General features: G+C 48.6%; 1 protein-coding gene across 13 annotated transcripts in view; it reads left to right on the top strand.

Moving 5' to 3' along the window:
- The window catches only part of LOC100627466 (uncharacterized), a 207,048-nt gene that overhangs the window by 72,221 nt on the left and 110,163 nt on the right, over positions 1-24,664 (top strand). For 9 of the 13 annotated variants that reach the window (XR_014843820.1, XR_014843821.1, XM_021089367.2 and 6 more), the window contains exon 2: positions 7,651-7,833. Coding sequence is in view for 1 of the 13 variants with exons in the window: in XM_085022374.1 (XP_084878500.1) it covers positions 8,044-8,052 (9 nt within the window). In the remaining 12 variants the exon portion in view is untranslated. Of the gene's footprint in view, positions 1-7,650; positions 7,834-7,951; positions 8,053-10,253; positions 10,359-24,664 lie in introns of those variants that run through there. The other 4 variants (XM_085022375.1, XM_085022371.1, XM_085022374.1 and 1 more) reach the window with 3 other exon arrangements.

Below are 24,664 nucleotides of genomic sequence, written 5' to 3'. Positions count from 1 at the left end.
GGAGGGTAATGGATTACGTCTTGGCCTGTCTGATACCCTCTCCCACACGCAGCTTATTTTTATTGGGTTTTTAGATTTTGGTGTCTAAAGTGAGAATCCTGCACTGTGATTGTTCCTGCACTTCCGTCCTGTGAGAGGCCGCCAGGAAACTGCCCCTCCCAGGCTAAGTGGAGGAGCTCTCAAGCTTGCCTTGGGGGGACCTTTGCCCGGCTTCAAAGGGGTTTCGAAGGGCGGTGACCGACTCCCGCCCCGGCTGCGCCCTGGGACGCAGACAGTCCTGGCCTGGAGCCGCCGCCGCCCGGTGGGAAAGCCCCCTGCTCCCGATGCTCTGGGTGATGGGAAGCGTGTGCCCGTTGGTTTCCCGTCCTCTGGGCTCCAGCCCGGAGCCGATTCCGAGTCCTCCGATTCTCCCCCGGGAGTCAGGAAAGGAGGGAGTGAGGGGCCAAGGGGTCCCTCCCGGGCTTCGTGGGGCCTCGGGATCGCCGGGGGCTGGAAACCCCCCTGGAAGGAGGCTCGCGCTGTGCCGCCGCCGGCAGGACGTGCCCCTTGAAGAAGTAACCGCGGATTTGGCGGGAATGTATTAACTTCAGGAAGGAAACGGGAGAGGACTCAGGAGTGACTCAAAGGCCATGTGGGTGGGAAATCTCGGTGCAAAATCGGGCCACCCGAGGCTGAAGTGGCACGAATCATGGGGACAGAGAGTGAAACGTGGGGTGGCGCCGCGGTTGCGGCTTAGAGTCAGCTGTGTTCGCGAAAAAGTCCGGGTCCATGAAAGTGGTTGAGGTGCATTGACCTTGCTGCCCAGCCGTCTACCATCCAAGGTTCAATCCTGATCCTTGGGGTGAAATGTCATCGTTGAAAGTCGAGTGGGCCTTAAGAACGTTAGAATCGGACTGTTGTCCTGGATGACATCCTCGTTGGTTCATTCATGAGCTGGCTTCCCTGATTGAGCTACACTTTTAGAATAGAATTAACACATTCATTTTTTTTGGCCGTTCTTTCAGGAGACTTATACTGAACAGGTTAATGAAGTGCTGCCGTCTGAAAATATTTGCTTATATTTTTGCTCTGACCTCTCCAGGGCTCCTGGTTGTTGGAGGTGAAGTGAAGGGAGGGGCTGCTGAGGTGGAGGGAGTTGCACAGGAGCCTGGTGGGCGGAGTCGGAGGGTTGATGGTTAAAGCATCGGTTAACTCTTGCCAGTGTGCGCTGTGCGCCGAGCGGGGTTCTAAGAGCAGCATGGAATGATCTCATATGATGTAAGCAATCCAATGAAATGATGACTATCAATACCCTTCTTTGATAATTGAAGGCTCTGAAGCACAGAGAGGGTGGTGGATTTGCGCAAGGTTGTGGAGCTGGGCGGTCCTGACCACCCAGCCGCAGCGGGAACGCTTCCCAGCGAGGTACCGCCCTCGCCTGGCTGGAGTAGAGGCCTGAGCGGCAGAGACTGTTCTCTAGTGACCGTGGTGTTTCGAGGGCCCAGGTGTAAAGGTGACCCGATCTGGGTAAAAACGCACTGCTCCGCTCATTTTCCGAAGGCTGTGGCTTCCGTGCTCCACACTTGCTCAGGGCCATGGATTTCCATGGGGAAGATGCATGGACGGATTCAGCCAGTGTAGCCCTGCCTAGGGCCCTCCTCAGGGAGAGGGCGGGAGGAGGCAGGGCGAGGGCATTGAGAAGCTGGCTAAGGGCAAGGCTCTGCAGCAGCTCAAGGGACACCTCCTTAGCTGGCCATGGGCAGGTGAGGTCTGGAGATGTGATGGCTGAAGGAAAGAAAACTGCCCACTCTAAAAACAAGTCTTTTTTTTGGGCTTTTTTAGGGCCACATTTGCAGCATATGGAAGTTCCCACGCTAGAAGTCGAATTGGAGCTGTAGCTGCCTCCCAGGCCATAGCCACAACTTGGGATCCAAGCCACATCTTGGACCTACACCACAGCTCAGGGCAACACTGGATCCTTAACCCACTGAGCGGGGCCAGGGATCAAACCCACATTCTCATCGATCCTAGTTGGGTTTGTTAACTGCTGAGCCACAAAGGGAACTCCTAAAAACAAGTCTTTATTCAGTTCTACTCTGTAAGTTCCCAGAACCTGTTCCAAAGTGCAAAGGAAGGGCATTTCTATCAGGAAAATACGCTCACCTTAGTTAGTTGTGCTTTGGGAGGGGCAGGGACTCTTTAGAGCCTGTTTCTTGGCCACCCCTGTGTGCCCAAAGTCAATGGCATGGAATAGACGCTCAACCGGTATCCATCAGCCTGAGCATTTCACAGGTGAGAGGAACATGGATGTCCGGTTTTTAGGGGGCAGATGTAGGGCTCTTCCCTGATGCTTCTCAGATGCTACAGGAGGAAATGCAAATATGAAGCATCTGACAGTAACCCAGCAAGCAGTTATTACATAAAGATGAAAGATTCAGTCTCTGTAATAAAAAGAGCAAATAGAGACGAGACACAAAACTTAAAGCCACAAGAAGGGGAAGAGAAGCAACAGCATATTCAAATTCTGCAAAGAAATATCCTTGGGAGAGAATTCAGATTTTACAGGCTTCATCAAAAATTCTAATTTATGGGGGAAAAAAATCAATTAACTAGGATCTCCCAACTCCAACACAGTAGCTACTCATCGTGTTTTGTTATTGGCCAGGTGCCATCCAGCATTTGCCTGGGGCCCCTGGCTAAGCTGGAGTGGCCACTCTTGAGACCTGCCTCCCCTGCCCCTCCCCCCAACAGCAGAGCATCTTTGGAAGGTGCTGCAGGTGGAGGAGCCCTGTCTTGGCCAAGGGGAGGCGGCCACGTCCTTAACCTCCCGCTCTGCATTGCTGGCAGCTGTCCGAGGTCCCAAAGGAAGGAGTGGAGAAGAGACACCCATCGATTTAATTGACTGGAAAAGATTCTCTCCTTGAGCTCAGATTAAATTCGTCCAGAAGTGACTCAAGTGAGCATCTTGTAAAAAATTGTGGTAAATTATATATAGCATAAAATGATAAAATGAACCATCTTAACCATTTTTTAGAGTCCAGTGCCATTAAGTCCATTCACACCATTGTGACACCGTCACCCCTGTCCATACACGAGATGCTTCTCATCTTGCAAAACCGGAACTGTCCAAAAGAGCCTCTGGTATTCCTCTCTTAAACTTTTTCTTTCAAGCAAACTTTGCTTTCTTGTTGCTTACAAGTTTCTAGCAAAATATAGGAAGGTAGCAGTATGAAAGGTACTGGTTGTCATGGATACGGTTGCCGTCTTTGGAACAAATGTATGTGTTAGGATCTGTTTTAAGCCTGCCCCCTTGCAGGTGGAACATGACCTCCAAAAAGCCTCAAGGACACCCTTTCTTAGAGCCATTCAAACCCAACCGTGGCCTCATTGATAAAGGCAGATGCAGTATTTCCTGTGAAAAGAACTGTGGTAGAACAGCGTTTGATTGGTCTTGTCCTGGTTTCAAGCTGGTCGGGACACCTTTGTTGTGCTGATGAGGTGATGCTAACTGGGCTGGGGACTGGTCACCAGGGGACACACCATGATTAGAGGGTTGGGACTGTCAGCTTCCTGACCTCCAGAGAGTGGGGAGGAGGCTGGAGATTGCCTTGCATCCCATGGCCAGTCATTTAATCACTTGTGCCCACACCACGAAACCCCAGTGAACACTCTGGACGCCAAGCTCAGCGGGGTTTCCTGGTTGGTGACTGTGGATGACAGGGAGGATGTCAGGCTCTGACCCGCAGGGAGGCCTTGTTCTCCCTCCTGGACCTCGCCTTGTGTGTCTCATCATTTGGTCGGTCCTCCTGGCTACTATCCTTTTATAATAAAACTCTAGTTATAACTATAGAGCTTTCCTGGGGTCTGTGAATTTTTCTAGCAAATTGCTGAACTGCAGGGGGTCATCACAACCCCTGAATTTACCACCAGTTGGTAAGAAGTGGGGGGCCCTAGGAACTCTGAAGTGCCCCTGGCATCCGACATGATGGCAGCCTTGTTGGGCGCTGTTCCCTTTGATTTGTGGGGTTTGTGCCAACTCCTGGTGGTTAGTGCCAGAACGGAGCTTTGGTACGAGACTGAACAGAGCTCAGCTAGTGAAAGGGTAGACCAGCTTTTCATCCAGCTGTGCCCCCCCGGAGACAGCCCTCCATGGATCTGTTGCTTTGCTGAACATCTTGCCATCAAGACATCGGCTTCCGGAGTTCCTGTCGTGGCACAGCAGAAATGAACCCAACTAGCATCCATGAGGACGCAGGTTTGATCCCTGGCCTCGCTCAGTGGGTTAAAGATGTGGTGTAGCCTGCAGATGCAGCACGAATCTGGAGTGACAGTGGCTGTGGCTGTGGCCAGCAGCTACAGCTCCCATTTGATTCAGTCCCTAGCCTGGGAATCTCCATATGCTTCAGGTGCAGCCCTAAAAAAAAAAAAAAAAAAAAAAAAAAGGCATTGGTTGACAACTGTTCTGACTCTTTCCAAGGATGTTTATATGGTGAACAGCCTAGGAAGAGAGATCTGTGTCTCCCTACAGAGTACAAGGCAGGCATGTTCAATGTTTGTTAGAAGGACTTGGGAGAATTCCCGTTGTGGCTCAGTGGGTTAAGAACTCGACGAGTATCCATGAGGATTTGGGTTTGATCTCAGGCCTCACTCAGTGGGTTAAGGATCTGGCATTGCAATGAGCTGTGGTGTAGGTCACAGACTCGGCTCTGATCTGGCGCTGCTGTGGCTAGGGTGTGGGCCGGCAGCTCCAGATCGCATTCGACCCCTAGCCTGGGAACCTCCATATGCCGCAGGTTTGGGCCTAAAAAACAAACAGACAAGAAAGCCTTGGGTTTCCTAGAAGTTCCCACTGTGGTGCAGTGGGTTAAGGACCCAGCATTGCTGTGGCAGTGATGTAGGTTGCAGCTGTGGCATGGATTTGATCCCTGGCCTGGGGACCTCTATATTCCTTGGGTTCAGGGAAAAAAAAAAAAAAAAAAAGACTTGAATTTCCTAAACCCAGGGTTCCTTTTTGATGACATAATACACGGCATGTACAGGAATTGCCTGGCCTCTTGGCATCACTCTGTGAGATGGGGGCCCAGGGAACTGACATAAAAATGCCCACCCTCTGGCCATTTCATGAGTGAGTCAGTGGTAAGCTGCTTTTCGTGTCTGACCCAGGAGTGTCGCGATTTTTACCAGCAGCTGTGAAACTGATGCAGGCTGGCTCACGCACAGGAAGAGCTCAGACCCTTTGGAGTTCTGGCCAATTCAGTTAGAACCTTGGAAAAGTGAAACATTTAACATTTTTCTACCTGAATTTTAACACCTGTTATCATGATAGACTTTTTTTTTTTCCCCTAGATGTTCTCTAAGATTCAAAGAGGCACTTTAGTTGACCCGTTCCTTTAGGTTACAGTACTTCATAATCGCCTGTATCAAGTTTTCCTTCCTGCGTGTGACTCACAGAAGTAGGCAGGAGGAGGAAACTGGTCCAGGGTGGAAGGGGAGGAGGAAGGATGTGGAATGAGAGATCAGAGGCACGGAGGAAGGCGAGAAAACTCACTCAGAGAGGTTTGGACGTTGTTTCCAAAGCCTTACGTGTCAGGTCTGGGAAGGCTGCTTCCAGGGTATTTCCCCCAGGAAAGAGAAGAATCCCTCCAACAAAATTTATCTTTAGCAACTAGTTAAACTCTAGGTTAGTTTTTTAAAAAGTTCAAATTATGTACATTATTTTAACCAGTTAAATCGAAGTAATAAATTATTGACTTGTTTCCCTTTCGAAATTAAACTGGTGGCCCCACCATCCATCTGCCCCCCAGGGTAGAAGTGGGGGGGGCGCGGGGATTTTGAGAGTCTCCCCTCGCCCCCCCTGCAGACCTGCTTTATCAGTTGTGGCTTCATAACCTCCCTCGGTAGAGACCCCTCTGTCCATCCCCACTGCCTTCCTTGGGTCAAGCCTGCGGGGCTGGCAGCCTCTGACTCCCCCGCACCACCCTGCCCCCTGCTGCTCAACTTGTCAAAAACAGTCAGTGTTTCTAAGGGCCCAGGTTCTGGACAGAATTTCTCGCTCCATGGAACTGACATTCTGAGTCACATTCAAAGGACCTTTGCTTCTTGTTTGTTCCACTTCACAAAAGTGATATTTTCTGATCAAGGAGAAAAGCAGACAGCTTGCGCCTTTGCTTTGACCATGAAAGCGAATATGAGACTACAACTCAATAGCCAAACACCCCAGATGACCCGACCGTAAAGCAGGTAAAGGACTTGAACAGACCCTTCCCTGAAAAAGAGGTACAGGGACCAGTCAGGCTATGAAGAGATGCTCCCATCGTGAGTCATCAAGGAGATGCAAATAGAAGCTTCGAGACGTCACTGCACCCATGTTAGGATGGCTATTCTTTCTTTAAAGAGTATAGGTGAGGTTGTGGAGACGTTCCGACCCTTGTACTCCCTGTGGATGTAAACTGGGGAGCTTGCTGTGGAAAATAGTGTGGAGACTCCTCAAAAAGTTAACAACTACAACCACCGATTGATCCAGCCGCCCACTCTCAGCCTGGCCCAAGGAGGTACCTACCTGGGTGTTGAGAGCAGAAGTGAAAAGATAATACTTGCGTCGTGTTAGTCTAGCACAGAAGATGACTGACTTGTGAATCGTTAGAAGTCAGAGTTGTGGAGTTTCCATTGTGGCTCAGCGGGTTAGGAACCCAACTAGTATCCTCGAGGCTGTAGGTTCGATCCCTGGCCTCACTCAGTGGGTTAAGGATCCCACATTGCCGTGAGCTGTGGTATAGGCTGGCTGGCAGCTGCAGCTCTGATTCATCCTGTAGCCTGGGAACCTCCATATGCCATAGGTGTGGGCCTGAAAAAAAAGAAAAAAAAAAAAAAGAAAAAAAAAAAAAAGAAATCAGATTTTTTTTTTTTTTTTTTTTTTTTTTTAAGCAGGCCCACATCTTAACTAGAGCATGGACTAGCAAATGTTGGAATGTTGGTTGAATTTAAGCAATTTACTTGCGATGGGGACTTGACTTCACTTCATGATGTCTTACTAAATAAAAATACCTTTTTTTTTTTTGTCTTTTTGCCATTTTCTTGGGCCGCTTTCGTGGCATATGGAGGTTCCCAGGCTAGGGGTCGAATCGGAGCTGTAGCCACCAACCTATGCCAGAGCCACAGCAACGCTGGATCCGAGCCGTGTCTGCAACCTACACCACAGCTCACGGCAACGCCGGATCGTTAACGCACTGAGCAAGGGCAGGGATTGAACCTGCAACCTCATGGTTCCTAGTAGGGTTTGTTAACCACTGCGCCACGACGGGAACTCCTTTTTTTTTTTTTTTTTTTTGAAAAATATTTTTCAATATAAATATTCAAAACATCAACTGCAAAATAAGGTGAAAAGCTCACATGTTCCCATGCCATTATATCTGTATTCCACAAAAGATCTAGTGAATAAACTAGATTATTCGGTTGGCCACTTAATGAAGTTTTATTTCAAGTAGGTTATTTTGCTGGTTGTTTTGCTTTACAGGCAGCTGGAAAGACGAGGTCAGGCAGTTGTCTGTGCTGTGGTGTGGATGTTTATTTGAATAAAAAGGAGGCGCTCATGGATATAGCCTAATAGTCACAGCTCTGTCCTTTGCTAGCGTGTGGTTTGTGAGTTACATGCTGTGTTTGCTGTTGCTACAGGCCATCAGGTGACAATGCTGTTCCCTCAGACCAGCCCAGACCAGCCACTTGGCTCCCAAGCAGAGTCTGAGCCACAGGCCCCTGGGCTGCTGGGCCCCGAGTGCTGATTCCTCCCAACTCCAGCCATCCTGATAAGACAGTCATTCTGGAAGCAGCTGAGGAATTTCATTTTGGAAATTACTGGTAAGATATATGCTTTTTACCTCCTTGCCTTTTTTTAAAAACAGGAAATGGTAATGAAAATTTTAAGTTTTGTAATTAGGTTTTTAAAAGGGAGGATATCTTACACTTTTATTTAAAGGTGGAAAGTTGCTAGATGGTGTGGAAACTATGCCCAAGACGGTACAGAACGCAGGAAAGGCCTGAGCGAAACCATTTTTAGTGTTGGTTGCTATGGGAAAGGTGAATGAACTTATTTTCCCTGTGGGGCATTTTTGCAGATGTTTCTCAGCTATTCTAGCTTTCAGAGCTGGTTTGGACAACTGCCCTCAAGGTCAAGAGCCTGTGGGCCATGCACGGGACTTGGAATGGATCCTGAAGTCTCTCAGGTAACACTGGAGGGTGTTTGGCAGAGGAATACTATGGTAAGTCTTAGGTTTTAGAAAGGATAACTGACATTTTAACATTTTTAATTTTTTATTTTATTTTTCTTTTTACAGCCGCACTTGAGGCATATGGAAGTTCCCAGGCCAGGGGTTGAATCTGAACAGTAGCTGCTGGTCTACACCCACTGAATGAGATGAGGGATCGAACTTTCATCCTCACGAACAGTATGCTGGGTTCTTACCCACTGAACCACAATAGGAACTCCTGACATTTTTTTAAACTCTGGAGGCAGAGAGGAGAGTAGAGAGAGTAAGTCACAGTGGTCGAGGCCAGGTGATGCCTGAAGACCAGTGAGGTGGCCAGAGGACCGTCTAAAGGGGGTGACCACCAGGGCTTAGAAGGGCCAGATGGGAGAATGTGAAAAGAACGTTCAGACCACGGTGTGGGGTGTGTGTAGGGACTTCCAGTGGGAAAAGGGGAGTTGAACGGCGCTCTCTTGGCCTCTAACCTGGATGACATTCAGCTCTCATAACCTCGCCAGGTGTTCAATTCATAACATTCAAGCAGCAAAGCCTATTTCCGATCTGCAGAAGAGGTAAATTGAGAGGAGAATCTTTGAGGGCATCATGACAAGAACAGGGGTGTGTAGTGGGGGGCACTGAGTCCTCTCGGATGAGCACCTGCAGGCAACTGAATCCTCACACCATAAACCAAGGAGACACGTGAATGGTGGTCCTCAGTGGAAGTTTCTTTTTGTTTTTGTCTTTTTAGGGCCGCACCCGTGCCATATGGAGGTTCCCAGGCTAGGGGTGGAATCAGCTGCAGCAGCCAGCCTACACCACAGGCACAGCAATGCCAGATCTGAGCCATATCTTCGACCTACACCACAGCTCATGGCAATGCTGGATCCTTAACCCACTGAGCGGGGCCAGGGATCAAACTGGCATCCTCATGGATGCCAATCAGATTTGTTTCCCCTGAGTCACGACGGGAACCCCAGGAAGTTTGTTTTTATTTTGATTAAGCTGCTAGCCCTCTAGAAGGAGCATGAGTGCCCCCCTCCCCCAGCTCTCTACCCTCACCTCCCCATCCACCTGGCTCATTTCAGATGTGAACAGGCCAGAGTTCTGGCCACAGGATGCTGGCAAGAAGCACCCCCCATCTCGCCACCTGCCCCCCCCCCCCCACCCCGCCCCGCTGGGGCTGAGTTCACAGGACATGGGCCCAAGAGAGGATGTGGCTGGTGCAGTTTCTCATGGGGCAGCAACGCAACATGGTCCAGAATGTTTGCCCAGCCCTGACCCCGTGTGGCTCACTCCTCCTCCTCTGCCTTTTCCAGACCCGTCGCTTGGGCAGGGGTATGTAGGGTACGTAGCGCACCATGCACAGTGCTTCGCGCAGGTGCAGAGACCAATCCATCTCGTTTTTTCTGGGTCTGACGTGCTGAGGTTTTCCAAGCAGGGAAACCTGCACGGCCCGTGGCACCTTTGGTGCCGTCGCTGTGGGACTAGCACCAGGTGGCTTTAGGTGGGTTGTCTCGTGAGGCCGCAGGCATGCGGCTCTGGTACCCTCTCAGCCCTGGGGACAGGGCCACTCTGCTGCCTCAGGTGTGAGGCAGGATCTGGATGCTGGAGAGACCAGAGCTGCCTCAGGGAGCGCCCTGCAGGGAAACTGGGCCCATTACCCCAGGACCTGAGTCCTCGGAAGACAGTTTTGCCAAATGGGCCTTGGAACAGAGCAAAAGCTCCTTCTTCTAAACTTCCTCATGCATCCCCAGCCTCCTTATTTCATTTGGTACCTTTAGAACGAATGGCTTAGACTTTCACAAGGATACACCATGACCTTTCTTCCTTCCTCTGGCCAACCAGAATTTCTGCACTGCAAGTTTGTAAGGGTGGATGCAGAGCAAGCCCAGCGTGGTTCTTCAGGGCACCTGCCATCAGCACCACAGCAGTAGGTGCTTAGTTTCTGTTTACACTTCCTTTATTTAGTCTCTTAGAATCGCTTAATAGCAACGTAACACAAAGGCCAAACGGTGCCCTTAGAAACTTGTAAACACAGTGAAGGCCTGGGCATTGCTGCAGTTGAAGGATCCCTCAGGACAAGGAAGAGAAGTTACCTGGAAGAGAAGGTACCTGGAAAGGGAACGGCACAGGTGGACGGTCAGTTTCAGCAAAATAAGTTGTGGCTTTTCAGGCAGTGTGTCAGCAGAGTGTGTAGACTCTGGCCCTTGGATGAGCTTATTTCAGGTTAAATTACTTAATCACAAAATAATTTTAACAATTATCAAGCAGTAAAAAGATCAGCAACAACTATCATTGTTAGAACATTTTACAAGTAATGCCATATTCCAATTGTTTATATTTCCTGATAATATCTGAATTAATACCACGATGTTATATATATAATAACTATACTCGAATAATGAAAATACTTTCAGATATAAATGAAAACAATCTTTGTTTTTCTTTGAGAAAGTATTTCGTATATTTATGAGCTGGTTTTGTGGTCAGTGCAGTGGGGCCAACGGCATCACAGGCCCCCCGCCCACCTCCATCCTCATCAGAGGAAGGTGCACCTTTCCGCTGGGCCCCCTGAAGACGGCAGAGCACCTCCCCGGGAAAGGAGTCCTGATCCCAGGAAGGACTGGCCCGAGCAGAAACTCAGATTAAAGCAGGTCACTTTTTTTTTGTCTTTTTTTTTTTTTTTTTTTTTTTTTTCCTCTTTTTAGGGCCACACCTGTAGCATATGGAAGTTCCCAGGCTAGGGATCGAATCAGAGCTGTAGCTGCTGGCCTTTGCCACAGCCATAGCAGTGCTGGATTCTTAACCCACTGAGTGAGGCCAGGGATCAAACCTGTGTCCTCATGGTTGCTAGTCAGGTTCACTTCCACCGGGCCACAACAGGAACTCCAAAGCGTGTCCTTTGGAGCATCTCCGCTGGACTGCTGCCTGTGCCCGCCTTCCTTCCTAAGAGCTGCCATTGTTCAGTCGGCTACTCTCCCCATCTGAGCTGTGGTTTTGTGACCTAGGCTGGCCCAGGAGAGCTGCAGTGGCCACGCGGTAGAAAGGGTCATCCCTGAGCGCCTTCCATCACCCCAGACCCTACCCTCCACCCCTTGTTCCAAAGTGAAAGGGAAAAGTTAAGAGATTAGACGCCAACAAGTTATTTACAAAGGGCTCCAACCAGCAACGCAAGAAGCACAAAACCTCACAGGACCAGGAAAGTGCTGAGGGGGTGGAAGTAATGGAGAAGGAGGGTCCTCGGGTCTGAGGGCTGGGGGAACAGTGCCGAGTCCCATGACGGAAGCTCTGAGGCTCAGGTGGGGGACAGCAGAGAGCTGCCCGGTCCCCTGCAAGCCCCGGTGTTCCCTGATTTTCTTACAGTTGATCTGAATACTTAAATCCCTGTAGCTCAAAAGACAGTCTGACTTCTGCTTTCCCAAAGACACATCTTAAAGGGAAACTCATCGACATAGGCTATTATTTTGTCTCCTTACATCTACGCGCCTGTTTGACATATTTTGTCCAACTTCCCTTTAGTCACAGAAGGTACTGTTGTTATTCATCAGTTAAGGTCTTTAGACAAACAGAGAGATGCCTATTCTTGTCAAAGTGAGTAGAGAACTTGATTATATTCTGGTAAAAGGGCCAATTTAATATGGGCATCAGTATCTAAGCAATTATTTTTACAGTCTCAGATCCAAATACCTTTCAGGAAACCACAAAAGCCTTTATTTTTACAGCTTAATTCAAAGCTTATCAAGGTCACAGGCATTTCACTTATTATCAGGAGGCTTCCTGAGGAAAAGTGGAGTAAAAATATAGGCATGTAGGTTCCAGAACTTCACTTTTGAACAGGTGGGATGGAGAAGGAAAACTGTTCCTACTGGTTCGAGGTAATTGTTTTCAGTGTAAGGCTCTTTGAATGCAGTAAGCCACGGGAAGCAAAATGACCTCACTTTGCAGATTCAGGAAAAAAAATCACACTGTGTGGGAGAAGAATCTATTATCGAGTCATGGATTTGGGAATGTTTCACACAAATTCAGGGTCCTCCGAAGCATTTCTGTAAAAGCTTTAGGAGTACCGCTTGTGGTTGGTGTGACATATTTGTGATGACTGCGTTAGATCAGGCATTGCCCACACATCCAAACTATTTATTTTACCATCTGAGTGTGTGTACTGGGGTGGGTGAGGTGCTGGGAGACTTGTTTCAAGCCTAATGCCTGGCACACAGCTTATCTCATATAATTCTGGCTGCACATAAATGAAACAGGACAAGTAGACAGAAATCAATTTCTTTCTGATTAAAGCACCTGAATCCACAGTTCAGGGCCAGTGTGGTGGGTCGACACTGTGAAGCTGAGGATTCCTCTATCTCTTCATTCTATTGTGACTTGCTACCATTCCCAAGGTCACCTCGTGATCCAAGGTGGCTGCTGGAGCTCCAGCCATTGAACTACATTCTAGAGCAAAAAGGAGGAAGAAGGATGGGAAAACGAGCCCCTCCCTATTCAGGGGTCTTTCTGAAAGAACCGTACAATACCACTGCTTCCAGCTGAGGGGTTAGAACAGTGACATGGTTGCAAGTAGCTGTGACAGACACTGGGGAATGTGCTTGGCTTAAAAAAAGTTAGAATCCTTTTATTAAAAAGAGAGAAAAATGGGAGTTCCCTGGTGGCTCAGTGAGTTAAGGATCCTGCCTTTGGCTCAGGTTTGATCCTTGGCCCTGAAACTTACATGGGTTTGGCAAAAAAAAAAAAAAAAAAAAAGAGGAAATAAAGGATTTGAGATAATGGCTAGCAAAACGATCCTGCTATAAGTTCAGAAACCACTTGTTGCCTTGAATTGGATCCACTGGCCACCACAGGTGTATGCAGGCTGTTTGGGGATTGGTCTTCTTGCCTGAGAAACAGGGAAGCTTCCAGACCTCACGGTGTGACCACTGGGGACTTGGGAGAGAGGATGCTGGTCCTGGACACATCTCCGAGGACTGACTCCTGGGGGCAAGGATGTTAAAGACATGGGGCTCCTCCGTTCTTCAGGAAGCGGGTGTGAACATGGAAGTGGGAGACTAATGCTTTCAAGCACCATAAAACGCAAATCAAATGCTCTGATAACCACCAGGACCCTCTGAGGACTATTCCCATTCTCAACACACGACTATACTCAGGGCAGCATCTCGGGAGGACTCCAGGGTCCTCATGAATTCAGAAACAGCTCACTTTATCTTTTACTTACTTATTTTTTTGGCTGCACCCATAGCAGGCGGAAATTCCTTGGCCAGGGATTGAACCCTCGCCACTGCAGTGACAATGTGGGATCCTTAACCTGCTGAGTCACCAGGGAACTCCAGAAACTGTTCATTTCACAAGTGGCTCCATCACTTAGTGTCTATGTAACCGAGGATAAGTTATTTAACAGGGCTAAGCCTCAGTTTCTACATCTTTAAAATGAAGATAATGTGTAAGTCCTTACTTTCCTGGGCTGGTGTATTCAAGGAAAAAAAATGGAATCTAAAGAGCTCTGCTCAGCATCCGGCATGTAGGAGGAAGTACTCGATATATATTAATTATAATTTTTAGTAATGCAGCGAGCAGAACCCAAATCTTAAGAGTTTCGTGGAAAATCCTGCGGCCCTAGTGCCTTTGTTCCTGCCTGGGTGGTGAGTGAAGCGTGGACAGAGAGCAGCTAGCGTCAAAATATTAACCTCGCCCTGTGGTCACCCTTTTTCAGAAACCAGTTTAATGGGTTTTCAATGTTTTGTGTCTCTTTCCTTCTGTACAGCTTGCAGCGTTTGTCAAACTGTCCTTAGCTATTTTCAAATAAGCAAACACAGAACACACGCTTCCTCACAGGCACCCAGGACCAAGCTTGTGCAAAAGGAAAACCGGCTTCTCGGAGGAGAGGAAATAGTCCTGGCTTAGTCGTCGTTTCTCTTTGGCCCGCTGGGCTCCTCTTGAAATAGCAAACAGAGAGGATGCAATTAGGCCCAACAGGAGTCCAGAGAGAACCGAGGTTTGCAGGGACTCCCCCTGGGAGTCTTGGAGCAGAGACACTGCCTCGGCCGCCTCGTGTGGCCCTTGCAGGGCTGTGTCGCGGGAGCTCTCCATCTTCCCTTTCTGCTCGGCTGGGCTGTCCCCTCTCTGGACACGCTCGTGCTGGTCCTGCTGGAACGGGACCCCCACTCCTGACCGGCTGTGCTGAGTTTCTGACTCCATTCCTGTCGCCCCCGAGCATCCTTTCCTGTGAGCCTCTTCTGCCCCAAGGACTAGTCCATTTTCCCGGGGCCTCCTCTGTGTCTGCGCAGCCCACCCTGAACTTGTAATGACTTGTTTGCGGCGGATCTTGCCTGGGAGGCGTGAAGTGCGTCCCAGGGACTGTGTCTTGTTCACAGCTGTGTCCCATGCCTGGTGTGCCCTCCTGTGGCCACAGGCAGGTTCCAGCCCCAGGCGTGGACTTGGCCTCTGCGCAGCCCAGCCACAGGGAACCACGGGGGTTTGGACGGAAATACTGAGGACAGCGATTGGTTCACTGTCATTTTTCAGATGAGGCGAAGGTCACATCTGAAAAAGTAGGGTCCTGTGAGCTGGGTGGTTTAGACAACAGAAGTCTATTGTCTCAGGGTTCATGGCCACTAGAAGTCCAAGGCCACAGGGTTGTGGGGGCATCTCCTTCCTCCTGAGGCTCCGAGCAGGATCTGTCCCCCGTCTCTCTCCTGGCTTCTGGGGTTTGCTGGCATCTCTGGGGCTCCTTGACGGTAGAAGCATCACCCGAACCCTGCCCTCATCTTCACGAGGTGTCCTCCTTGAGGGCCTGTCAGTGTCCACATTTCCCTTGTATGGGGTCACCAGTCATACTGGGGTAGGGCCCACCCTGGTGACCTCATTTTAACCGGATCCTCTGCAAAGACCCTGCTTCCCAAGCAGGTGCCCTCCATAGGCACTGGGGGTCAGGACCCAGTGTCTTTCGGGGGGACACAGTTCAGCCCAGAACAGTGACTAAGCTCATCACACGTTGTTGAAGGATGATGTCCTTTACCCACTGTTTTTAGGACACTGGGCTTATGTTATTTCCTTAGGTTTAGTCTAATTTGTTGCATTTTGTGTGTGTGTGTGAGCAAGAACCAGAAGGCAGAGAAAAACTTGGGTTATAAGTTAAGAGCTTGGTTTGCTCAGGGAGTGGAGCCTGTTTGCAAAGTTGGGGAAGTTGTCTTTAGATCAGGCTCTCGACTGGCCTCAGACCCATGTGGATGCGTATCCGCCAAGAAGGGCAGCCGCGGGAGTTCATTCGTCCTCATGGATCAATAAACAATTATTTAGAGAAAGTGACTTTGTCAACAACTTAATGAAAGTTGCCCAACCTTTGAAATTAGAAGCGATTCAAGTTTTGCCGCATATTAGCTGTGAGCCCCTGGCAAGTCTTTTAATTGCCTGGACATCAGCACACCATCTGGAAAGTTCTGGCCCTGGATTAGGTGACCTCTGAGGACCCCTCTGGCTGGAACCTCCTTTGTTCTGGGAGAACAGGGCTGTGTGAGCATCAGAGGGAGTCTGCCGAGCCCCTTTCCTAGCCATGCTCAACAGTGCACAGGAGAGGGTTCCACCCTCAGAGGGCAGAACCTTGGTGCCTTCCTTTGGCTCCTTCTGTGGGCTCCACCCTTACTCCCTGCAGGGGACCACGCAGCCCAAGGGACACCTGGCCTTTGCTAACGCACAGCCTCTGTGAGTCCCCTGCTCTGGAGGGTTTGCAGTGGCAGAATTCACAGGGGTTGAAGGTATCATTTCCATCCTCACAATCGCCAACTTTTCAGAGTTCTTTCTGTGAGGATCTGATAACAGGTTCAGGAACCCAAGCTGAGTTTTTCCTTGTACGGAGTTTTCATGTATAAACAACAGGACCTTCAGGGTGTCCAAGCTCACTCTTGATAATCTCGGCGTAACAACCCCTGCTAATAATAGCGACTCTCCTATAAATAGAGGGTTTTAGACACCCTCTCCTTCCATTGTGCTGCCTCCTAGAATGCTCAATGGATCTTAACCCTTGTTCTTTCTTTTGTCATAAATCGGTGACCTTGATTGTGGGGAGGAGACACAATAGACCAGATGTCTTAACTGTGCTGGGATAAATCAGTCATCACCTTCGTTTTCCAAGAAGAATGAGGCACAGCAGCCTGAGTGAGGCGGAGACTCTGCTTTCCACCCAGTCTTTCCAAAGCAAACAGCACCAAGATGCGGGTGTCGGCTGCCTGTGCTAGGTCAGTCGTAGGGACTCAGGTTTAAGGATGTGACCATCGTTGTTGTGAAAAGAGCGAGAGGCCATGCTGTCGGGGTTTCTTCTCATTTAAAATTGAGACTTGGAGGAGTTCCCGAAGTGGCACAGTGGTTAACGAATCTGACTAGGAACCATGAGGTTGCGGGTTCGACCCCTGGCCTTGCTCAGTGGGTTAAGGATCTGGCGTTGCTGTGAGCTGTGGTGTAGGCTGGCGGCTATAGCTGTGATTAGACCTCTAGCCTGGGAACCTCCATGTGCTGCAGGAAGCGGCCCTAGAAAAGACAAAAAGACAAAAAAATAAAAAAATAAAAATAAAATTAAGACTTGGAGTTCCTGTTGTGGCTCAGCGGTGACAAACCCAACTAGTATCCATGAGTTGGAGGAGGGATGAAGGCAGGTGCTCAGGGCGTGGAGGGTGAGGGAAACACAGGTCCTGAGTCCCTGTAGGAGGATAATACACAGTCATGATGATAAGACCTTTTATGAAACACTGCTCCTGGGGGCCTGATGGGGGAGAGATGCTGGTGTCAAGCCGTTCTGAGCTTACATCCACAGATGACTGTTGATTGAAGGGGGGCTGTATCTGGGGGAGAGGGGGAGGAAAGACTGTTAGGAGAAGGGGCACCAGCGGGGCCTGAAGGACACTTAGGGTTTGGGTGAGAAGGAATTTGGGTGGGAGATGACATTCCATGTGGAAGGACGACAGCGAGAGGCATGAATGTGGGAGCCTTTTCTGTAGAGACGCATCGCTTGGGACAAGAGTTGGGAAGGCAGCCTCGTGCTTGTAAGCTCTGGGCCTGAGAGTGCTGGCGTCCAGGAGTTTCCAGCTTGGGCTCCCCGCTCACTAAGAAGCCTAGGAATGGACTTCAGTTCGTCTATGAGGTTCTATTGAAACTTTGAGAACATGCTCATGTTTGGTTATTTATTGCTCAAAGCTAACTAAAACACTGACTTAAAACAGCAACAGCTCTTTGTTTCCTCTGATTTTGCGATCTGAGATTACTCAGCCCGGAACTAGAAGTGTGCCCTTGAACGCCAGGCTGGTGTTTGGGGCCCTGTCACCCCCTGCGGAGACTTTGAAGTAACGAACTCATCAGGAGGTTCCCCATCCAAGGCTGCCTTTGGGGGTATTTCCACCACTCACATAGAAACGCTCTTCTGTCCAGCACAGGAGCTAGAGCAAAGCATGAGCATCTCGAGGACCAGTTTGACTCAACATCAGGAAGTACTTTCTTATATCTGGTGCTGTCTGATCCTGGGCTTTGTCCTAAGTGGACACTCCTCCACTTTGAGACGAATTGAAGTAGCCGATTCTGTGACACAGGGATTCTGCAAACTCCAGTTCTTTCATTCTAAAACTCGATTCCATTCAACGAAGGTTTGCTGATGACTTGGAATCTGAGGGTCCTGGATCAGTTGTCCCTTAATGGATCAAAGCTATGGAGATGGAGAAAAGCCAGTAGGTGACAGGAAAGAGAAGTGTGCTTGATAACTGGAAGCGAGGGAGGTGTCAATGTCCATGGCGCTGTGATGGGTGAGAGCGGAGTTCTTTCTAGCCCGAGGGTATGAACAGAGAGAGAGAAGACACCACTTTCTCAGTCACTCTTTGCTGCGGTGGAAAGTTCCCAGCCTGTGTGCTATTTACATGTCCTAAGGAGAAAAAGAGTGAATAACTGTCAGACGCTCACCCCGCTCAATGCTGGTGCTCAGCCCGCAATAGCTGCTTGCTTAGCACCTTCATCAGCTGCTGGGGGAGTCTACGTTTCCGAGTTTCTTGCATTGCTTAGTGGCAGCCTAATTTACCATGGGCCTCTCCTCATGCTTCAAAGACATTCTTCAAAGGTATGTTAGATAACAGAAAAGTCATTGTCAGCTATGGTGAGAAAATGATGCCACATGGGTATCGATGCAGAGCATTCTAACCTAGAGGCTCCCATTTTTAAAAAATTTATTTATTTTATTTTTTATTTTGTCTTTTTAGGGCCGCACCTGCGGCATATGGAGGTTCCCAGCCTAGGGGGTCCAATCAGAGCTGCAGCTGCTGGCCTACACCACAGCCACAGCCATGCCAGATCCGGGCCGCACCTGGGACCTACACCACAGCTCACGGCAATGCCGGATCCTTAACCCACTGAATGAGGACAGGGATCGAACCCGCAACCTCATGGTTCCTAGTCGGATTAGTTTCTGCTGTGCGCCATGATGGGAACTCCACGGCTCACATTTTTATTTCAGATCAGAGTGTAGTTGATTATCTTTGTGATTGACATGTAACAGTTCTGGTCATACCCAAAAGTGCAGGGAAAACGTTAGAAGGCTGGACGTGAAAAAACACTGGAAAGTGAGTTATTTCAGAGCAAGAGTTAATCTCTTCCCACTTGAGTCCGGAAATTCATGGGCTTTGTCTCCTTGATAAGACTCCCTGCAGCACTGGCCAACAGGGATGTGATGCTGAGGCAGTCTTAGGTGGGGGCACTGTTATCCACAGCCCCAGGTTACACGCGATGCACTGTTCTGCAAACCTGGCTTCATTAAAGTGATCAGAACACGTTTTAGATTTTTTCGTCATGCTGTAGTTTCTAGTTGCTCTATTTACTCTTCTACAATTTTAAATATGAAATGAAAACTTCTTTAAATAAGAAAAGGCTGACTGGATGGGAAGAAATTGTCATTTTTATTGTAAAAAACATTTATATGTGATTTCCATGGAAAGGGGAAAATGTTACTGTCATTACATTAACTAAAATATAAAAGCTAGCAGTGAATCTGCTTTCAAAATTTATAGTCCTTGTGGTTTTCCCTATATGAAAAAAATACTTTTTTGCTTGCGCAATGCTGAGAATAGTGTATCATTAAATTCATGTTCACATCTTACCTAGTATGTATGTTATGGGGCAGGTACATATGTTATAAATTGCTTATTAATAATAATTATGGCTGGAGTTCCCATCTGGGCTCAGTGGTTAACGAATCTAAGTAGGAACCGTGGGGTTGCAGGTTCGATCCCTGGCCTTGCTTGGTGGGTTAAGGATCCGGTGCTGCCTTGGGCTGTGGTGTAGGTTGCAGACATGGCTCAGATCCTGCATTGCTGTGGCTCTGGCGTAGGCCGGCAGCTACAGTTCCGATTAGACCCCTAGCCTGGGAACCTCCATATGCCTCGAGCGCGGCCCTAGAAAAGGCAAAAAAAAAAAAAAAAAAAAAAAAAGCACACGAAAAAATAATAATTATGGTTGACATGATTTCTTACTAGCTACCATGCTGCTTTAACTCATTTCATCTCAAAATGATACTATATGGAGTTCCCGTCGTGGCTCAGAAGTAATGAACCGACTAGTATCCATGAGGATGCAGGTTCAATCCCTGGCCTCACTCAGTGGGTTAAGGATTCGGTGTTGCCGTGAGCTGTGGTATAGACCAGTGGCTACAGTTCCCTTTGGACCCCTAGTCTGGGGACGTCCATATGCTGTGGGTGTGGCCCTAAAAAGACAAAAAAAAAAAGAAAGAAAGAAAAGGCACTATAATACATCTACCACGATGACCTGTCCATATTGTAGATGAGGAAACGGAGGCTTACACTGTGTAATTCCCTAGGTCACACTGCCTGCTGGAAGGTGTACAGGGGCCCAAGAGCAGGCGTGGGCGTTGTCAAATCATGCCTTTAATCAACATGTACCAGCTGTACACCCGGTGCCCGGGTGACCTCAGACTTGGATGAATTCCACTGATGAGGAGCTCGGTAGAAATTTCCGGAAAAGAGAAGAAGCCAGCATTTTCTAATCATAGAGTGAGAAATGACTCAGGGGAATCAACTAATTCCTTAAAGCATATGAGTTGACAGAAATTAGTTGAAATTTGACAAAAGCAATTCCATATGCCCTTTCTTTTTACCGTTGACTTTTGCTGTGAAAGTGAAATATTTTGGAATTTCTAACAAGGATCCTGGAACGGTGCTGTACCTTTCAATTCATGGCTTCATCTATCCTTCACGTAAGCCCAGTTCGTCAAAGGAGGACTCCAGTTTGGGAAGCACGAGACACAGTGCTGGAAGTGATCCTGTCATTCTCATGTGTGCTGCGTGGGCTGGGTCTGAGCGTGGCGGTGTTTTAGTGGCGGCAAGTCTCAGGAGGCCTAAATGCCTCAAGAGAAGTTGTGTGTACTGTAAGCCTCGGGCTGGGGATCCCGACCCAAGCTGGCCACACGTCCTGCTTAACAGATTTACTGTCCCTTGCAAAGTGAGGGAAAAACAAGTATGTCCCCCAATAAGCGGATTCTTAATGAACCTCCCAACTCTCTGTTTCAGTGCTTCATCGCTGCGGTCGGGTTATAGGGTCAACGCAGTTTCCATATCGAAATCTGCAAAGCTGTGTCGTGTGTTGTTTCAAGAACTTCCGATCTAATCAGCATGGCTTTGGTCTAGGAAACTGAAACCAGGGACTGGGGTGTCCAGATTTCCACTGTGTTATCCTGGTCAACATGCAGCTGCTGGTCATTAGCTCCAGGCAGGCTCCTCTGATGATTGACAACCTCTCCCCACCTCACCCCTCGCCCACCCAGTCTGGTGAGCAGGTTTAACCCGTAAAGATTGGAGTTCCCGTCATGGCGCAATGGAAGGGAATCCTACTAGGAACCATGACTTTGCGGGTTCAATCCCTGGCCTTGATCCGTGGGTCAGGGATCCAGCGTTGCCATGAGCTGTGGTGTAGGTCAGTGGCTACAGCTCTGATTTGACCTGGGAACGTCCATATGCTGCAGGTGTGACCCTAAAAAGCCAAACAAACCCCCCACAAAACCCCATAAAGATTCCAGAAGCTGGAAGATAGGCTCAGTTCTGGAGGCTGGGGAGCAGGGAGGTGGCCCCGGCTCGCCTTCCTGCAGACCTGCTCCTATGTGTCCCTGTGTTAACAGAGGTGGGTGGGCTTCTGGGGCATTCCCCTGCTCCATTAGGTCGACCCCTAGCGTGGGAACTTCCATATACTGCGGTGTGGCCTTAAAAAGCAAAATAAAAACAAAAATAAATAAATGAGCAAATAAAAAAAAATAAAATAAAATTAGACCAGACAAACACTCGTGAGTGAACTCTACCGGTGGGGAAATGAACAAGGTGGCCGGGGGACTTTCTCCACTTCAAATTTTTGTGAGTCTTTGCAAAAAGCTCTTTCTTTTTTGTATTTTCTAATACATGTAGATTTTTTTCTTTTAGCCTTCTTGGCACTTTTCTCCCCCTCACATATATTTATAGATTCTACTTACAAAGCTTAAAATTACAACAAAAATGCCATTTCGTACAGCATGTTTAGTCCGTTTTAAATCCTGTCTTGCAAATTTCTCCTCCTACAAAGCAAAGCTGTCCCATCCTGTTGCCTTATGTCTGTTACTATTTTTGAATTACATTTTCAGAAGAGTTCATCCACCTTTGATAAGGTATTTAATACCTTATCAAAGGTATTAAATTCCTTGTGACTTTATCTTGTGAACATAGTTCCGAATTATGGCACCTCTTTCCATTTAAGTTATGCCCCGGGTTGGAAAGCCAGTCCACAGGCAGAAGAATCCTCTTGTGTTCTAAGGATTCAAGAAGCGCTTTTCTAGGAACGCGGTTCCCATGGGGGAGCATGCTTCCGGGATGGTGTGTCCCAGGAGAGGCTGCCTGTGAGCGTGTGGAAGGAGGCGGGGTGTCAATGAGCAAGGACAGAATCAGAGGAGCAATAGGAGAGACCAGAGGGCATGGAGAAGGGCCCAGAGGAAGCCAGTTGTGGTCAGGGTCAGGCTCAGAACCTGGGCGGTACAGGAAGCATGGTTTTTTTTTAGGACCATGGCATGATATGCATGCAGCTTGATATGAGATCTCAGTTCCCAGACCAGGGATTGAACCCGGGCTGTAATGCCAAGCCCTACACCATAGGCCACCAGGGAACTCCCAGGAAGCACATTTGGAAGGCTCGAGCAGACAGATGGGCTGGAGTCTGGGAAAGTGTTTGCAGTATTAGGGTCTCACCAATGTAGGAAGCAGGGCCCAAGAAGGAGCTGGACAGCAGGCTTTGGCAACAGAAATGGCCTTGGCTGCTAAACTGACATTTCAGTTTAGCCCGAAGCTTTATGATGGGGTATTAGGTCTGAAGCTGGTGTGGCAGCTGGAAGGTGAGACCACTGAGGAAATGTCCTGGAGGGAGACTTACAGGAGAGAGACAGGTGCTTCTCTGACAGCATCTCCAGGGGTAGGTGTACCTTGATTTCAGTATCCCTTAATTTTCGGGACCTTTAATTTGGGTAGTGGCTCTTCTCTCTGGGAAGGACAGTGAAAAGGGGATGAGATAAAACTCGCTGGAATGTAGTTGGCTTCAGGGAGTTCCCTGGTGGCTTAGCAGGTTAAGGATCTGGCGTTATCAGTGCTATAGCTCAGATCACTGCTTTGGTGCAGGTTCAATCCTTGGCCTGGGGACTTCCACATGCTGTAGGAGGGGCAAACCCTTCCCCACAAAACCTGGCTGCATTTTGCAGATGCTCCTCATGGAACTGTCTGTGAGATACCTATTTTTACCTGTATTTCATAGAAGATGCAGAGGCTCAGGTAGGTGAGTGAGTCACCACAGTGCACGCCAGCAGTCAGTGGTGGCCTTGGACTCACCACCAGGTCCATGTGATTCTAAAGCCTCCACTCTTCTCACCATCCCTGCCCCTCAGCCCAGGGATGCCCCCACACAGCAGTTCTCACTCAGCATCCCTGCTGTGGACCTCCTGCCCCTCTGCACCTCTTTCCCCAGTTAATCTCTAAAAATCCATGTTTTGCAATTAGACTTTTTTGGAGTTCCCATTGTAGCTCAGCGGGTTACGAATGTGACTAGTATCCATGAGGATGCCGGTTTGATCCCTGGTCTTGCCCAGTGGGTTAAGGATCTGGCATTGCCCTGAGCTGCAGTGTAGGTAGCAGACTCAGCTCAGATACCAAGTTGCTGTGGCTGTGGTATAGGCCGGCTGCTGCAGCTCTGATTCAACCCCTAACCTGGGAACTTCCGTGTGCTGCAGGTGTGGCCCTAAAAGAAATTTATTTATTTTTTAAAATTATAGTTGATTTTCAAAGTGCCAATTTCTGCTGTACAGCATAGTGACCCAGCCATACATACGTACACATTTTTTTTCTTGTATTATCTTCCATCAGGTCTATCCCAAGAGACTGGACATAGTTCCCTGTGCTGTCCAGCAGGACCTCAATTCTTTTCCATTCTAAATGTCATAGTTTGCATCTACTAACCTCAATTCCCTGTCCATCCACTTTCCTCCTGCCTTGGCAACCACACATCTGTTCTCTATAAAATAGACTTTATTTTTCAGAGCAGGTTCACGTCCACGGTACAGTTGAGCAGAGGAACAGAGACTTCTCACTCCTGTTCCAGTACTGCCTCAGTGAGTTTCTGGCCTCTGCTGTGCTATTTCAGCATCGTTCTCATGGCAGCCAGGGTGGTCTCTCCACGTGCAAATGGGACTTCTCACCAGAACAAAACCCCAGCCCCACCACCCCAAGCAGCCTGGGTACCTCTCACTCCTCCGATGTTACCTATCTTTGCTCTCTGCTTGGCTCACGTTTTCCAGCCTCTCTGGCCTCATTCCTGTCTCAGGGCCTTTGCACGGCCTGTCCCTTCTGTTTGGAATATGTTTCTTCTACACCTTGGAATAGTTTTCTCTTCTTGAGATTTAGTTGCACCTGAGATGTTTCCTTCTCAGAGAGGACTTCTCTGGGAAATCAACTGGCCTTTATCACTTTCTGCCAAATTACCCTACTTTATATTTTTCAAATCTTTTCTGTATCTGACATTATTTCACTTAATATTTTTTCCTTCCCCCCCTTTTGTTCTGTCTGTAGTTCCATCAACTTTTGTGGCAAAAAAAAAAAAAAATCACTCCAAACTTAGTGGCTAAAACAAGCATTGGTTGAGTTTACAGTTCTTTGGCTGAGCCAGGTGGACTGGGCTGGGCCGGGGGTCTCTGGGTTAGAAAGGGCTCAGTTATGTGTCTGAAGTCAGGGCAGTGGTTCTGGTTTCGAGAGCCAGCTGGTCGTTGGCTGCACTAACTGGGGCACCTGGCCTAGGCTTCTCTTGCTGTCCGGCAAGGCTTATTCATATGGATAACACAGGATTCTCAGGAGAGCTGAGGGGATTAGTTTTGCTGCTGCCATGATGTCCCTCAGCTTCATTCTATT

The sequence above is a fragment of the Sus scrofa genome, chromosome 4 (genome assembly GCF_054392235.1).
Source record: "Sus scrofa isolate SSC_HxYL_T2T_F1_AM1 chromosome 4, Sscrofa_HxYL_maternal_Yorkshire_Landrace_v2.0, whole genome shotgun sequence".
Taxonomy (NCBI): domain Eukaryota; kingdom Metazoa; phylum Chordata; class Mammalia; order Artiodactyla; family Suidae; genus Sus; species Sus scrofa.
Note: the sequence above shows the minus strand (reverse complement) of the source record. Positions and strands in the feature narration are given on the sequence as shown.